Source organism: Cricetulus griseus, chromosome 2 (genome assembly GCF_003668045.3).
Source record: "Cricetulus griseus strain 17A/GY chromosome 2, alternate assembly CriGri-PICRH-1.0, whole genome shotgun sequence".
Taxonomy (NCBI): Eukaryota; Metazoa; Chordata; class Mammalia; order Rodentia; family Cricetidae; genus Cricetulus; species Cricetulus griseus.
Genome location: NC_048595.1, coordinates 175,314,656 through 175,330,641, shown reverse-complemented (window position 1 = coordinate 175,330,641; position 15,986 = coordinate 175,314,656). Strand labels below are relative to the sequence as shown.

Here is a 15,986-nt window from a genome sequence, read left to right as displayed (position 1 = left end):
CACCCTTTTGAAATCTGATTTGAAAGCCTCTTGATAGCAGATTTCACTGTGATGAATCATTTTCAGTTCAACTTCACTGCATGTACCATTTTATATCCTTTTTATGGTCAATATTTGCTAATATTGTCACATGACATTTTCAAATGTCTTCAGGCTTGAGAAGCTAGAAGTAGATAAATTGAAAGTTTTAGAAGAATCTTTTATTAGTTGGAAAATAGAAACCTGTTGTAGCTCTGGGGATGTCGTAGTCATAGACGTGAGTGGCATGCCAGGACCATTCTAATGTCACACAGACATTGTAAAACATTATTTTTTTTTAACTATTAAAGCCTAATATTAGCAAAGTAAACTTTATTGCATATAAACTAACCTGTAGGAACCAGAATTGAAAATAGTTCCTAGCTTAATCCAAATTAATTAAAATGATTTTATCAGGTGCCATAGATATAACTCATGGGATTTTTTTAAAATAAAACTATCTTTTTGGATAAACTATTTAGTGATATATGTTTTATTAAGTGCAAATTATTTTCACTGTGTTATATGTTACATTATCTCTTACACACATGATTCTAAGGCATTATTAAGAGTAAAAACATTTGCTATCTTTCTGTCTACCATAAACAGATATTTCTGAATTTCCAAAATGAGTTTTTTAGTACATTTATTTCATATCAGATTTGTAAAGTGTTCATATTATTATGAGTGTCACTTGGGCACTATTGTGTACCCAATGTTTCTGACAAAAATTGCTGTTCTATACCCAGTCTTAATGTACTGGCATTAAAAATCTTAGTGGTATGTTTGTGAAGTGCAACTTCTTTTACGTGTTATAACAATTTGAAGGGAATCCCAATTGAATTCAAGCACATTGTTCATTAATTTTAACTAGAATTTACTAAGATAAAAATCAGCTAAGAAGGCATGATGATATTCAGTCCTAAACAAAGAATCAATGTTTTAAAAACGGTTTTCCCAGCACAAACCACAGACTTAAAGTATTTCATCAGAGTAGTAAATTGGTGGTATCTACTTATCTATGGTTTTAATACCTAATACAATAACAACCTTCTATCAATATATGGCTAATTGCAGATATAAAGTATCTGCTGGTAGTCCATCTCTCATAAAACCGCCTTTAGCTTTAATTCAAATCCATTGATTCCTATTCCAGTTAAAGCTGAAGAACTTAATATGTCTTTTAATCCTTTTATTGTAAGCTAGGATAAAATTAATTTTACCCCAGAACTGCACAAAGCCAATTAACATGATCTTTAGAGTTATTTAGTAAAGTGCTTCAAATTGTTAAATTTATCTTGACCTCTCGGTTGCACTCTCTGACTGCTTTTTAAATGAAGTAATCAATATCTCACAGCCCTTTTAATAGCTTAAACTTCTCAGATATTTTACCTGTGCTCTAGTTAAGCTGTAAGCAAAGTGTTTATTCCTGTTCCTGTAAATCTGGAGTCAATTATGCCAAATCTAAAGACAATTATGTACTTTTGAGAAACCCTATGTATTCAATGGTTGTTTTAATAAAATCCAAACCTTGTGTTCTGTTAAAAGTAAGGAAACATCATATTCACACAGACTGTGCTTTCTGTTTGCAACTTCAATATAGGACATTTATGTCCCTCACCATCCAGTTCCTTCTATTTTCTGCACAGGCTAGTTGAAGGTATTAATTTTCTTACTGTGATAGGGTGATCAACCGTCCTGTCAACAAAATGGATCTCTATGTCACCCTTTAGCATGATTAAATGGAGCCATGTCTCTTCGAAAAAAAAAGCCAGATTTTCATGAAACGGTAGGAAAGCTATACTTTTAAAGAATTTTTTTTTAATATCTCCAAATTCTGTTTGATTGGCAGTTTCATTTATAGGAAAGCATTGCAGCTAATTAACACATTATTTCTTTTTAACTGAAAATCCAGGCCAGACCAATAAAGGAAAGACAATTCCAAATCTGAGGAACTAAATGAGGGCTTGCTGTTATTTTTAGCACAGTACCAGGGATGCATCTGGCAGCTTATGAAATCACTCATGATGCTCGTGTCTCCTCTTTTTCTATTTCCTTCTTCACAAAGATGTATCTTTTTACATCTGAGTGCTTATAAAAATAAATACTGAATTTCAGCACCAATAGTGTTACTACTTGTTGGGACAGTGTTACTGTGACCCCAGGCACATGCCAAACTTTAAATTGCACCAAATAATGTAATTAAGATTTCATATTTCGGCCACTTAGCAGAGGACACCTGTTACAATACTTACTATTAGTTTAGGGATAAAATGTATAAATGGCTGATAGAAAGTACCAAATTAACTAGTATAAAGTCTTAATTCCTTCCCTAGGGGTGGGAGTTAAGACAAGATTGAGGTAATTAAACAGAAGGAACATAGAGAAGGTGGGGGGCCAGGGTGAAAGTGGAAGTCTGTAAGTGCCCCTTGTTTAATTTCCTACTGGAAGCTGACCATGTGTACTGCTGTGCCCCTCCCCCTCCAGCCTGGCGTTGCAGAGGCCGAGCGGCTGGGGTCAATGCCTTGCCTATTGATCAGTATCCCTGCAGTCCCTTGCTCTAGCAGCTGCTTCATCGGCTTCTTTCAGGGCCTGCTTCAGTACATTAGAATAGAAATCCATAACCAGAGCTGTGCTCATCCAAGCAGGGGAAGAAACTAAATTAAATGGTATAAAACAATCTTGGATCAGGAGTTTGTGCCAATTCATCTTGATCTAAGATGTCACACCGGGCTCTCTGTCTGAGCACCTGGGCTAGAGGCAGCCATAGTGAAAATAGATGGAGCTGCGATCATTCATTTGTCAGCTAAGGAGCAAGGCAGCAGTTAGCAATTCCCTTCTGCAGAGGTCAGCTGACAGAACAATCAGTGCAACTGCAGAATAGAGCTTTCCTTTGAACTATTGTTGTGGAGCACGCTCCTGCTGAGACATGGGGGAGGGGAGCAGGTTGTTTCCTAGTTCCAGAATACTGTGTGCAGAGTAAAGCATGCAGTATATAGAAGAAGATTCTAGATGCACTGTGTTCTTACTCCTTTTGTCAGTTAAGTACGTAAATGAGGTTGATTTTCAGTGAATGCTTGGAGATCTAGGTTATCAAACTGTTCAATATGACATTGTCTAGAATTAAGGCCCTTTAAACACAGACCAAGTGACTACTACTATTTCGTCTCTTCAGTGTCGTGAAGCTTTTATATTCTTTCTTTTACTTTAGGACCTATTAATATTTTAATATATATTACTTCTGTCTTTAAAAACAGAAAATTGCTGTGAAGTGGGAAAATTTATGTTATAGTATAGATTGGAAAATGTTTCTTAGTTTTATAGAAGATGTAAGAAATGAAATGTGATTTTCATGACCTTAGAAGTTAGAAAGTCATTTTCTAATACTGGGGTATTCTCATGATAACAACAGCCTACATGTGGTCTGAAATGAACATGTAAGATTACACATGGTAGGAAAGGGTAAAATAACTAAAATTTTCTAGGAAATTGGCATATTTTAAGGAATAAACCTCTAAAGATTTAGGGCTGTTAACATGGTGTTTCCATCCCTTTGGTTCAGTGTCATATTTATTCTTGTCCACCCTGGTGTCCCAGTGCCATTTTCCATAAGTAACTATTCTTTCTGAAGTGCATAATCTAGAATGTTCTCTAACCACACAAACTTTTTTGTTTTGAATTTTTTTAACTTGCATTCCTATATATCTGGTTTTCAGGTTGTCTATCAAGTGTTCCACAAATGAAAAAAATCTCCACATCTTATGAAGAAAGAAGGAAGCAGGCCACTGCTATTGTCCTTCTGGGAGTGATAGGGGCGGAATTTGGAGCTGAAATTGAACCACCCAAACTGCTGACCAGACCTCGGAGCTCTAGTCAGATTCCTGAAGGATTTGGTTTGACTAGTGGAGGCTCCAACTACTCCCTGGCCAGACATACTTGTAAGTTTTCAGATTTCTGATGCTGATCAACTTGATTTTTAGACATATTCTTTGTCAACAGAATGTCTGAATATTGGCTATGTCTTGAGTTTTTAGCATATCTGTAATACTAAGTCAAGTCAGGAAACAGTATGACTTTCTGGGCCCATTCTCTTTAGTTCTAATTGCCTGAATTTGATTCTGAAGTTAAAACTTCACGTTTTCAGTGCTTCTCTAAAAGAACGGGAGATTTGTGTTCTTGAAGTTTTGATCAAGATTCTTCTCCAAAACTTATGAAAGTATGTGTGTGAGCATACACATATGCATGCAAACATACATGTGCACAAACACACATGCATGCAAACAAGCACACATGCATGCAAACACACACACACACACACACACACACACACACACACACACAGCTCTCACTTCAAAGGGCATAGTTAAGAGACTTTTCTGTAGCCAAATTTGAGTGACCATGACCCAGAGAACATGGGGCTAGGTTACTGCAGGTTTCATGTTCTCCTGTGGAAGTAGTTTCATGAAATTTTACAATAACAGAAAGAAAGCAATAAATTAGGGCAATTTGAAAATATATTGGTGGCAAAATCAGCAGTTCAGTTACAGTCCTCAGAAGCTGTCTGATGACATTCTTAGCTATGGGGATGATAGAAGGTAGTGGTCTGCTAGTTCACAAAGGCTAGTTTCAATCATTCCTGAAAAACCATGTCACTTACATAAGGATAAGATTTGAAAAGTTGAAGATGGGGTGGAATATTGAATGGAAAAAGCATGAATGACTTCTGTAATTAAAAAAAAAAAATCCAGTAACAGTTTAAAACGATTGCACTATTGCAGTTAGCTCTCACCGTCTTGCATTGTACAGCTGCCTGCAGCCCTGTGAGTGCTGGGGCAACAATGGGTCTAAGGTGTTTTGTAATGAGCCTTGTGGTACTTGGTGTTGGAAATCCTTCAGCTAAGACTAGAGTATTCTATCCTTGTGAAAACAAAGTAGTTTTAATGAGTTGGGACAACTTATTATTTATTGAAACAAGGCCTTACTAAATAACCCTGCCTGCCCTCGGAATTACAAAGATCTTCCTCCTTCCTCTTTTGGAGTGCTGGGAGTAAAAGTATTTGTCACCAATCCCTTCTGAATTGTGACGTCATTAAAGGAAACATATAACCTTACTGATCATATCAGATGTTCTTCTTTAAAAAGATTTATTTTTATAGTCAATTTTTATTTAAATTACGTGTATGTGCACCTATGTGTAGGGTGGTGGTGGTCACTGTCAAGGCAAGAGGCATCAGATACCCCTGGAGCTGGAATTATAGGTAGCTGTGAGCTACCTAGATTGTGTACTGGGAACCAAACTCAGTTCCTCCCAGTAGACAAGCAAGCACTCTTAACCAATGAGCCATCTCTCCAGCCCTGTGTGTTTATTTTTAATTCATGTGTATATGTGTATGTGAGCATGTACATATGTATGTACATGTGTTTGAGGGGTTCCCATCGAAGCTAGAAAGGGTATTGGGTCCCCTGGAGCAGTTGTGAGGCCCTAATGTAGATGCTGGGAACCAAACTGAGTTCTTTTGATAGAGCAGTGTGTGCTCTTAACCACTGAGCCATCTCCCCAGCCTCCACGTGATATTCTTGAAGAACAAAGCACCAAGGGAGTTTGACCTTTATGCAGAGGAAAAAGATAGATGGTACTTTGTTAATCATCACAGTGGAGAGCTTCGCTGAACCTCTGCTTCATACTTTTGCTGTACAACAGAACTGCCATATTCATTGCTTTGATTATAAACCTGGCCCATAGATTTAGCTTCTCCCCTGTACCTTTTCTTCAAGATTTCTAATTCAACTAACCAACACTTACTGGTAATAACCTCCTGACTCCTATTGATACTGAATGAGAGAGAAATCATACTACTCCACTAAAGCAACTAACTATATTCATTAACTTAGTCTTCATAATTAATCTTGTAACCCGGTGCCTCTGTCCTCTTCATTTATCAAAGCTAGGGGCATGCAGGCAGGCTTTGTTAGCCTGGTGAAATCATACCTCCAGCTAATAGTATTTCTTATTTCAACATTGCTTATTGTTTCTGGTGCTCATGCTTTGACCATTATGAGGTCCCAGGGGAGGAAAAAAGCTGCATGACGAACATGTACCATTTAATTGTATCGTTTCAGAAAAAGAAAAGATCTTTTTAACCCACGCCCTCCCCTCCATCTTCTAAATAGACTTAAGACTTCTTCATAGAGGCTCAGCCAGAAAGTAGTGAGAACTGAGCCTGAGTTCAACCTTCTTGGAATCTGGAAACTCAGGCCTTTTCTATTCTCCACCTGGAAATACTGCATTACCTCTCTGCAAAGTGTTCCTTACTCACACCCTGCTTCTCAGTTCTAGCCTGCTTACCTTTCATACGTTCTTAAAGGGCCCTTCCATTCATAAACCCCTACTCAGACCTGTTTTCTCCTGTCTACCCCTCCAGATGGCCCAGGACTTAGATGCACAGCTTCTTTCTTACTTGAAATTTTGTCATTCGGGTATTAGAGGTTAGGAAAGTTTTCGTGGGTTGATCAGGTGGCTTACAAACTGGTTTATTGTTTATCTCCTTAACAAGTGAAAAAGCTGCTTTATCCTTTCCATATTTTTTGTTGATCGTATACATTTAAACTTTTCACAAGTTGCTAAAAAAGTTGCCATTTTGATGATTTATGAATTTAAACACTATGTTTAAATATGTTGTTGTAATATTTTGAATGTGTTGTTTAAAAACACATGAACATCAGCTGGAGAGATGGCTCAGCAGTAAGATCACTTGCTGTTCTTCCAACGGGAATAGAGTTCAGTTCCTGAGACCCACACGAGGCAGCTTACAACCGCTGATAACTCCAGCTTCAGTACATCCATGTGCCCACCTCCTGGTCCCCAAGGGCACTTTCATGCATGTGTGCATGCAGACACATGCACATGTGCACACATGTAAAAGAAATACATCCAGACATCCACCCACACCCACACCCACAAATGAATGGGTGATACAACCTTTAATCCCAGCACTCAGGAGGCAGAGGCAGGTGGATCTCTGTGAGTTCAAGTCTAGCCTGGTCTACAAAGTGAGTTCTAGGACAGACTCCAAAGCTACACAGAGAAACCCTGCCTTGAAAAAAAAAGTATTTGCACTATACTGGCTGAGGAAAGGTTCTTGAGTTCAAGGCCAGACTATACTATGTAATCATTTGTATACAGGTTTGTCTTTGTACAGACAACCTGTCTCAAAACACCAAGCCAAAACAGGATATTTAATGATTGGATTCTTCTAATCTATTGGTTAGTTGCTCCATGAATTAATTTCTATCTCATTTTTCAGGATTTCTAGAGTACTACTGTTACCCAGTGGCACCTTTTTAACCCATGATTTGTCTGTACACAATTCTGGGTTCATTCATGTACTTCATATATCTTATCTTAAATATAATAAACTCATTTGCAAACTATAGAATTATAACTAAAAAAAAGAAGAACAGGAGAAAACGAGATCTTAAAAACTAAGATCTGATAATTTGATAATTTAATAAGGAATGTTAAAGAATGTTTATAGTAGCCAGGGTTCCTTAGAGGAATAGAACTGAAAGAATGAATAAATTAATCTATATGTGTTAAAATATATATTTAAAAATTAATTAGAATGGCTTACAGGCTACTCTGGCTGGTCTTCAATGGCCTTTCACTGGTGCCTCCAAGTTTTTTTTCCAGAATGTGGTTTTAATGCTATAGTTTTCTACTCTGAGTGGTGCCTACATATTAGGCAGACTCTCCAGTAACCTGGGCCTTGGTCTTCTCCTCAGGCAGCTGAGCTCCATCACTGCTGTAGAGAAGATTCTCTTCCAGGGCATACTAAGAACCCTTTAGACTGCATGTCTGGAGCCTGTCATTTGTATCACTAAGTTCATTCTTTCCCTTTGTCACTGTATCCTTGGTGATAGAAGTTGGTTGATTTTATTGTGGAGTTCATTCTTTCCAGTGATGCTATAAGCAAACAGCCAGCACCACTGTTTTCCAAGAATTGTCATGTATAGAACCACTAAATTCCTTGCTCATCAAAATAGGTGTATCAGGATAATCAGATAAATTATTAATATATTTATCTTAATAAGTTCTTTAAACAGTCCACTCCACACCATGAATTTTTAGTGCTCCACATGCTTCTAGGAGAGCCTACAGTAACTGTAGATGTCAGCAAATTGGAAAGTCTCTTCCAGATACTTAAAAAATACCTTTATACCTCTGTTTCTCTAGTACCACCATTTGTGTTAGTCAGGCTTCACTAGAACAGCAGTTCTCAGCCTGTGGTTCTTGACTCCTTTGGGGGTTGTATATCAGATATCCTGAATATCAGATATTTACATTTTTATGAAGTAGTAGTGAAAATGGTTATATGGTTGGGGTCACCACAATATGGTGATGTTTATTAAAGGGTCACATTATTAAGAAGGTTGACAGTCACTGCTCCTGAGGAAACAGTACAGAGAGAGAGAGAGAGAGAGAGAGAGAGAGAGAGAGAGAGAGAATTATTAGGGCTGCTTACAGGCTGTGGTCTTTCTTGTTAGCCCAATAGTGGCTGTTTCCAATAGAAAATCCAGTAGTTGTTCATGAGACGGAATGTCTATCAGTTGGTCTTCAATCTTGGTTGGAATTCTGAAGAAGTTAGGGTCCAATACCAGTGAAGTAATACCTAAGCAGCAGGATAGGTGAACTTTCCAGAGAGAGTGAGGGCAAGGAGGCAAAAAGCAACAGCTTTCTTCTTCCATTCCCTTCTTTTGAGGACTTCCACAAATTTGAGGTGGGTCTTCTGACCTCAAATGATCTAAATTCAGGGTAGGTCTTCTTACCTCAAATGATCCAAGAAAATCCCTTACAAGTGTACCCCGCTACTGGGTTTTAGTTGATTACAGAAGTAGTCAAGTTGGCAAAAAAGATTAGCCATCACAGTGTCAGTACTAAAACCTTACTTTTCTGAAAAGCAGGGCGTGAACGTACATGTAAAAGGGTCTCAATGTATATTTCTGGCTTGAAGAAAACCATGGTCTGAAGTATGCTGTAGTAGAGACTTTGCATTGTCCATCGGTCTCTGTCCCAAGGATGGCAAATAAAGGTTACCCAGACATTGTAACAATTTAAGTGTTTTAGAACCAGGTTTACTCTTTGGGAACTTTGGATATTGGAATGGGTATGGTAAGAGATGAAGATTCTGTTTCTTTAGTAAACTGTAATTATGAACATTTCATTAACAGTAAATGATAGATTTTTCAGAGGTTTCTAACAAGAAGTCCTATGTCAAATTAAATTAATGTAGTACTGGCTACAACTGGTTCTAAAATGCTTTTCCTAATTTTTAAAAATTAGACTCACCTTTTATTATTTGAATGGTCAAATATTTGCGTGTATATGCTTGCACATGCATTTTCATGTGGTTGCACATGTATGTGGAACCATGTGCATATGTGTGTACATATAAAGGCTAGAGGACATTGCTGATTATCATTTCTCAGGGGCTGTCTGCCTTTAAGTAATTTTCTTTGAGACAAGGCTTTTACTTGCCTGGAACTTGACAGATAGGCTGGACTTGTGCCAGTGAGTCCCAGACAGCTGTTCATGTGTACCTCTCCAGAACTGGAATTATAACCACATATCTTCAAGTCTGACTTTTTTGAACATAGATTCTGGGGATTTAACAGGTCTTCAGGCTTGCAAAGCAAGCACTTTACAAACTGAGCTGTCTTTCCAACCCAGATATGAGTACTATAAAAGTAATCATGGACTTGCCTTCGTGTGTTCATTGGGGATAGACTTGCCTACAACAACAAGTTATTTTTGAGACTTTATTTTTCAAATTGGAGAGCTTGATTAAAATTGTCATTTTAAGTCTTACTCTGCTGTTTGGAAACAGATGTCTAAATGCCCTGTATCCTGCTTAGCTCCTTTCAATTAGTCATGCATAATATTTATCTACTGTAATGCTATCTTTCTATTACCTGTTGCTGTTTTGTTATATTGGCATTTACAATGCATTGCTACCATTAAATATTCATTCTGTTTGGTCTCTTTGAATAATAATTATTGTCATTTTGAGATAAAACCATCAATATGCAATATTTAATGAACTTTAATTGCTAATTCTATTAGTTATTTTTTTGCTGTAATAAAACACCATGACCAATGCAACTTATAGATGAAATATTTTATTTTGGCTTAGTTTTCAAGAGGGTTAGAGTATATAATGGCAGGACATCATGGTGGCAGGAACAGGAAGATGAGAACTCACATCTTGACCTTAAACCTTATATATTTATTGAAATAACGTTAAGGAAAATCTGGAAAAACTCTGAAATTAGTAAGAGCCCTCGATTAGGTTACACTGTTAACTTATACCCTTGAGCAATTTATACTGGTTGCAGTATACTCTATCAAATAAGTGAGGGAACCTGTTTTCACTTTAATGTCCCCTTTGGCCCAATAAGTCTGCTTCAAGACATCAAGCATCCTTGAAAGTTCACTTCCATCTACTCCTACTCTCCCCTCCTTGTGAGTTTGAATTTCTCTTCTTTTATATTAAATCAATGGAGATCCGCCGCCGCCACCAGCAGCAGCTTCTTCTTCTTCTTCTTCTTCTTCTTCTTCTTCTTCTTCTTCTTCTTCTTCTTCTTCTTCTTCTTCTTCTTCTTCTTGCTTTTGACTATTTTAGAACATTATTTATTATTCTTTGTGGCTTGGTATCTCCTCTGTTCGTTTTGTAATTGTAGAATTATGCTGGCTCATCTGTAGTAAATCGTTTTGATTTCTCATTGGATTCTTTACTTTGGTCAGATGTCATAAGTCATTTTCCTAGGCAGCAGACTCAAAAGTTGATTTGTGTCCAGTACTATTCCAGGGATCAATAGCTTGAAGGGACAGAAAAGAAGGAGAATAGGCTAGGGGAGACATTGAGCTAAGTTTCTGTTGCAAAGAAAGCCTTTGCTGATCTTAGGGAACCCGAGGATTGGTTGACCTTTTAGGCTTCCCTCTACTAGGGCACAGGGCTCAACTCTAGTAACTATGTCACTTAGTCATTGAACTAGAGGTGTCCTGAGAAGAGGATATGACATAAGGTTGCTTTTCTCATCTTAGTGCCGACCCTGCAGAGGGACTAAGACGTGTGAACTACTAATATCCCGGGCACTCTGCAGGTGAGTCCTCAGTTCTTAGGAGTAGGGGTGGTTAGCTTTCCCAGATACTACTGCAGTATATTAAGGTCTTGCATGTACTCTATTTTCCTTCTTTGTAATAACAGAAATGATTAGAGGAAGGGACCTTTTAATTCCAACTCTATACATATTTCTTGGTAAACATTATGATAAATATTTTTTCTTTCTCAACTGACAGAGTATGAAGCATACTACCGATGAGTTGTAAGTGAATGCTCCCTGTTTGAAAGGATTAGAATGATTAGGAGGTGTGGTCCCATTGGATTAAGTGTGACCTTGTTGAAGGAAATACCCACTGGGGGTGGGCTTTGAGGTATCAAAAGCCCATGTCAAGCTCAGGCCCAATTTCACCCACCCCACCCCACCCCCTTGACCTCTTCTCTCTACATACAGATCAGGACATAGCTCTCAACTATTACTCCAGCACCTGACTGGATAATAATGGACTAAACCTCTGTATCTATAAGGAAGCTCCTAATTAAATGCTTTATTTCATAAAATGTCTTGGTCGTGGGCATATCTTCACAGTAATGGAGCAATGATTAACATATCCATCAAGTATGGCAAATAGTTTTGTGGGGTATATTAGTCTGGGTTGACCATCATGTTTTTTTTAGGATTTGAATGCATGTTCCCAAATCCTTTGACTTTCAGAGTTTCAATTGAGAAGTCAGCTGTTATTCTGATGGGTTCTTTTTATATATGACACATGGTTTGGGGGTTATTGTTATTGTTCATACTTGGTGTTTTAACTGATATAATGTAAGGATTTTCTTTTCTGGCCTTCTCTGTTTGCTGTTCTTTGTTTCCTCGTATCTGTAAGAGTGCATCTTTCCTTGAGTTATGGAAGCTTTCTTTTATAATCTTGTTGATGATCTGATCTATGCCAATAACTTGGAATTCTTCTCCGTCTTTTGTCCCTATAGTTTGAAGGTTTTGTCTTCTCATGATGTCCTACACTTTCTGTATGTTTCCTTCCTTTATTTTTTTCATATTCTTTCCTTATTTTATCTAGATCCTGTACTTTATCTTCTAGACCTGATATTCTGTCTCCTACCTGGTTCATTCTACTTGTATGGCTTTCCATTGAGTTTTCTAGTTGATTTATAGGACTCTTCAATTCCATCTTCCTTTCATATTGAGTCCTCTCCGGTGCCTGTATTTCTTGACTGATTTCCGTTTTTAAGTTCTAGATTGTTTGTCATTTCTCTCAGCCTTATGTTTGTGTTTTCTTTGACATCACTCATTCATTTATTTTCCAAAATTCCTTTCCCTTACTTTTATTGGACTGATCCTCTGTGCCTTCTTTAAACATATTGAATTCTTTGATGAAGTTTATAATTTTTTAAAAGTGCTCTGTCCTGGGGTTCATCTAGGTAATTCTCACTCACTAACATTTATTTCTCCATAACTGGTAGGTTTTGGAGAAGAGACATTTGATATTTCATATGGCTTGTATTTTTGTGATAAGAGCTGGACATGTGTGTACTTACTTTTTTGTTAGTTCCATGTCTGTTATGAACAAAGCAAGTTGAGTCAGAAGAAAGGATATGTTGGAGTATGGGCCTAGAGTGTGGAATTGGCTTAGATGGAATAAAGTTGCATAGAAACAGGGCTTGGACTGATGTGCAGAATATGCATCCTGATTCAAGCTTGGAGTGCGGGGGTAGATCTGTCCAGGTAGAGTGGTGGGGAGGCGGTTGTTGTAGGTAGGCAGGGTTGTCTTGGTGGAAGCATAGAGATTGGTTGTGGAGCAGGCAGGGGTGGACTCAATAGGCTGCAGCATTGGATGCAGGACATGAGCTAGATCTGTTGAGTTGGGGAAGGTTTCTGGAGGGCAGAGTCATGCATACTTACCAAGATAGACCCTGGAGAAGGATGTGTAGGACCTGTCTGAGTATAGAAGTTAAAATAATTTTTTCAGTCATCATAACTTTTAAAAACAATATAGGACTATATCCTTTTTGATGAACTAGAATACCACCAAATGAGAACATAGATGCTAACAAAGGAATCTTTTAATTTTATGAACCTGTATCCAGAGTTTTATATTGCCATGGTGCTGCATGTTTTTGTTGTAGTCTCCTTTGTGAAAGTAATCCTCCAGATACTCCCTGTGTTTTCTAATCCTGAAGGGTGTATTAAATGAATGTATTAATATAGATTGAGATTGATTTTTATAATGAATCTTTTTCCTAAATTTTATTACATATTTAAATTAGAAGAAAGCTAAGCTGGATCTCAATAAATCCCTTACCTGTGTGTGTGTGTGTGTGTGTGTGTGTGTGTGTGTGTGTGTGTGTGTGTGTGTGTGTGTATGTGTTGCTGGGGATTGCACAAGGCATTCTACCACTGTTACACATGCAGCCATCCATTTCAAATACTGTATCAGCAAGAGTAGACCAAAATCACTGAATTGTAGTTACCAAAAAAACCCTAGTGATATTCATAAGTTACAAAAATTAGCAGCAGTCACACAAAAGATAGACAGTGGACAAAATTCAGTCATCAACTTGTGTTACTGAGTTACTAATAGAGATCATATACTCATTTTTTCCCCTTAACTCTGGGTTTTAATGCACTCTGCAACTTATTCTTTTTTTCTCCTTAACTCTGTATCTCAGCATTCCATGTCCCTTGCCAGCTCTTCTCATCAGTTATCTTATTTTGAACACTTCCCTCTCGTCTCTAATTGTGAATGTCACTATATTGCCTTTGCTCTGATTGTAAGCAATGACTCTTCACTGTGGCACTGCTCTCAAATCACAGCTATGGCGTTTTAACAAAGAAGGTATTGGTACCTTCTGTGGAGTTTCTATTCACAGAATCAAGAATGAGATTTTGGTATCTGTGTTGTTTTCTTTCAGGTGTTTTAAATATGATTCTCATCATGTAGCTCAAGCTAGTCTCTTATTTACAGTCTACTATGTTAACTTCTGAGTTTGGGGATTATAGGAGAGTACCCCACATCTGGCTATCTGTTTTAAACTTTCCATAGGTAATTTTTGTGTATGGCCAGATTAGAAAAACTCAATGAAATATGGAATCTTTTATAGTTATTTTAAATTGAATGTTTTATGGTAGTTCTTCTGATCATTAAATTATCTTAATGCACAGATTATACATTTTTGTTAAGTTTTCAAAAAGAAGAGATAATGGAAACTAATCAGGATGAATAAATGACACTTATACTACCTATGAGCTAATTAGTTAGCTAATTCAGCCATTTTTATTACAGTTTAATTATTCTGAAATCCAATTGCTTTGGTTTGAACCTTGTCCTAATCACTTAGTAGCTGCATGACCTTCAGTTCTTTCTGAGTTTGTTTCCTTAACTAGGAAACATATTGCACCTACTTTTCAGAATTACTGCAAGAATGAAGTAACCAGTGTATGTAAAGTGTTTAGAAAAACACCTGAGGCAAAGTTTATTGAAATTATAGGTGTTATTATTTCTAGATATAATTGTAGAATAAAGACAGGAAACAGTCCTTTCCAAATGTGTTCCCATTGGCTGAGGATGTGTCCCAGCTGATAAAGTGCTTGCCTATCATGCAAGAAGCCCTGGGTTCAATCCTCAGCACCATATAAAGTAGGTATGTGTCACAAGCTGAGCCCTAGGAAACACTTTAATGATGAGTTCTTAAAACTGATTTCTCAGCTCCAGGTAACTAACATCAATGACCTCCATTAAGCAAAGGTTTCACTTCAGTGATACTCAACTCTTGATAGACATAGCTGATTCTGCAGCTAGTTTGAAAATTATGTTTGACAGAAGCCTAGGGTTTCATAAAGATGGTGTCAGTGTCCATATAGGTTCTTAATACTAATTCTACCAGAACTATTTTTTTTGTCTATATGTTTTAGAAGTTGTTGGATTCACAGTGTATCTGCAAAAGGAAACTGCCAAAAAGAACAGCCACCCCCTTTTAAAGTATAAAAACTAGAAGCTATCCATTCTTAAAACTCAATTATAATAAACATTCCTGATTTTCTCCACGCCAACTGGTTCTATTTATCCCTTTATCTGTCTTCATCAATGATGTTCCATGATTTTTTCTTGGAGGAACATGAAATCACATCTGTTCACCTAAGATTAGGCATCAAAAGAACAAAGAAACAGTTCCAGCCACGAACAGATAGGTGGGTGAAGCAGTGCTTTTTAGGGGTTACTAATAGTAATGTAGTGAGTACTTACAGGAGCATGAATGACTCAATGGCAACTTCTTCACCAAAAAGTTCCTCCTTCGCACAGAAGACAGTGACTCTTGAGATATGCATCACTGTGGTCCCAACCACGATGTCCCTGCAGCATCCTTAGGCTTTCTTCTCTCCTTAGGAGAGAAAGTTTCAATCCAGAAGGAACAGCTGCATAACAGGTGACCATTTCCTTTTGTTTGTTTCTTCCTTTTCTTTAACTTGTAACCAATCCTTATCTTTCTTTCTAACCAGTTAATCAGGAAGTCTTGGCTGCATCTTAGAAATATATCCAGAATTCATCAGTTTCTTACTACCTTTATTCTCCTCGCACATGATTGACTGTCTTATTTTCTCATTCATATTTATTGGCAAGCCTTCCTACTTTGCTTTTTATCACCATTATAGGCAATTTTAGCTTAGCATCCTTGATAGTGATTCTTTTACTTCTCTGCTGAAATTTCAGCAGTGGCCAGTCCCATTTGAAAATCCAGTGTCCCATGAGAATTGACATCTACCACTTCCACTAAAGTCTTTGCTGTTGTCTGCTCAATATATAAGTTGCCTGCTTACAATAGTAAAGTTCTGCTAAG

General features: G+C 37.4%; 1 protein-coding gene across 3 annotated transcripts in view; it reads left to right on the top strand.

Annotated features, from left to right (window-relative positions):
• Nucleotides 1-15,986, top strand: part of Wdr7 (WD repeat domain 7) — a 267,663-nt gene that overhangs the window by 149,962 nt on the left and 101,715 nt on the right. For all 3 annotated transcript variants that reach the window (XM_027402761.1, XM_027402760.2, XM_035440121.1), the window contains one exon: nt 3,735-3,956. In XM_027402761.1, coding sequence (XP_027258562.1) covers nt 3,735-3,956 — 222 coding nt within the window. The remainder of the gene's footprint in view (nt 1-3,734; nt 3,957-15,986) is intronic.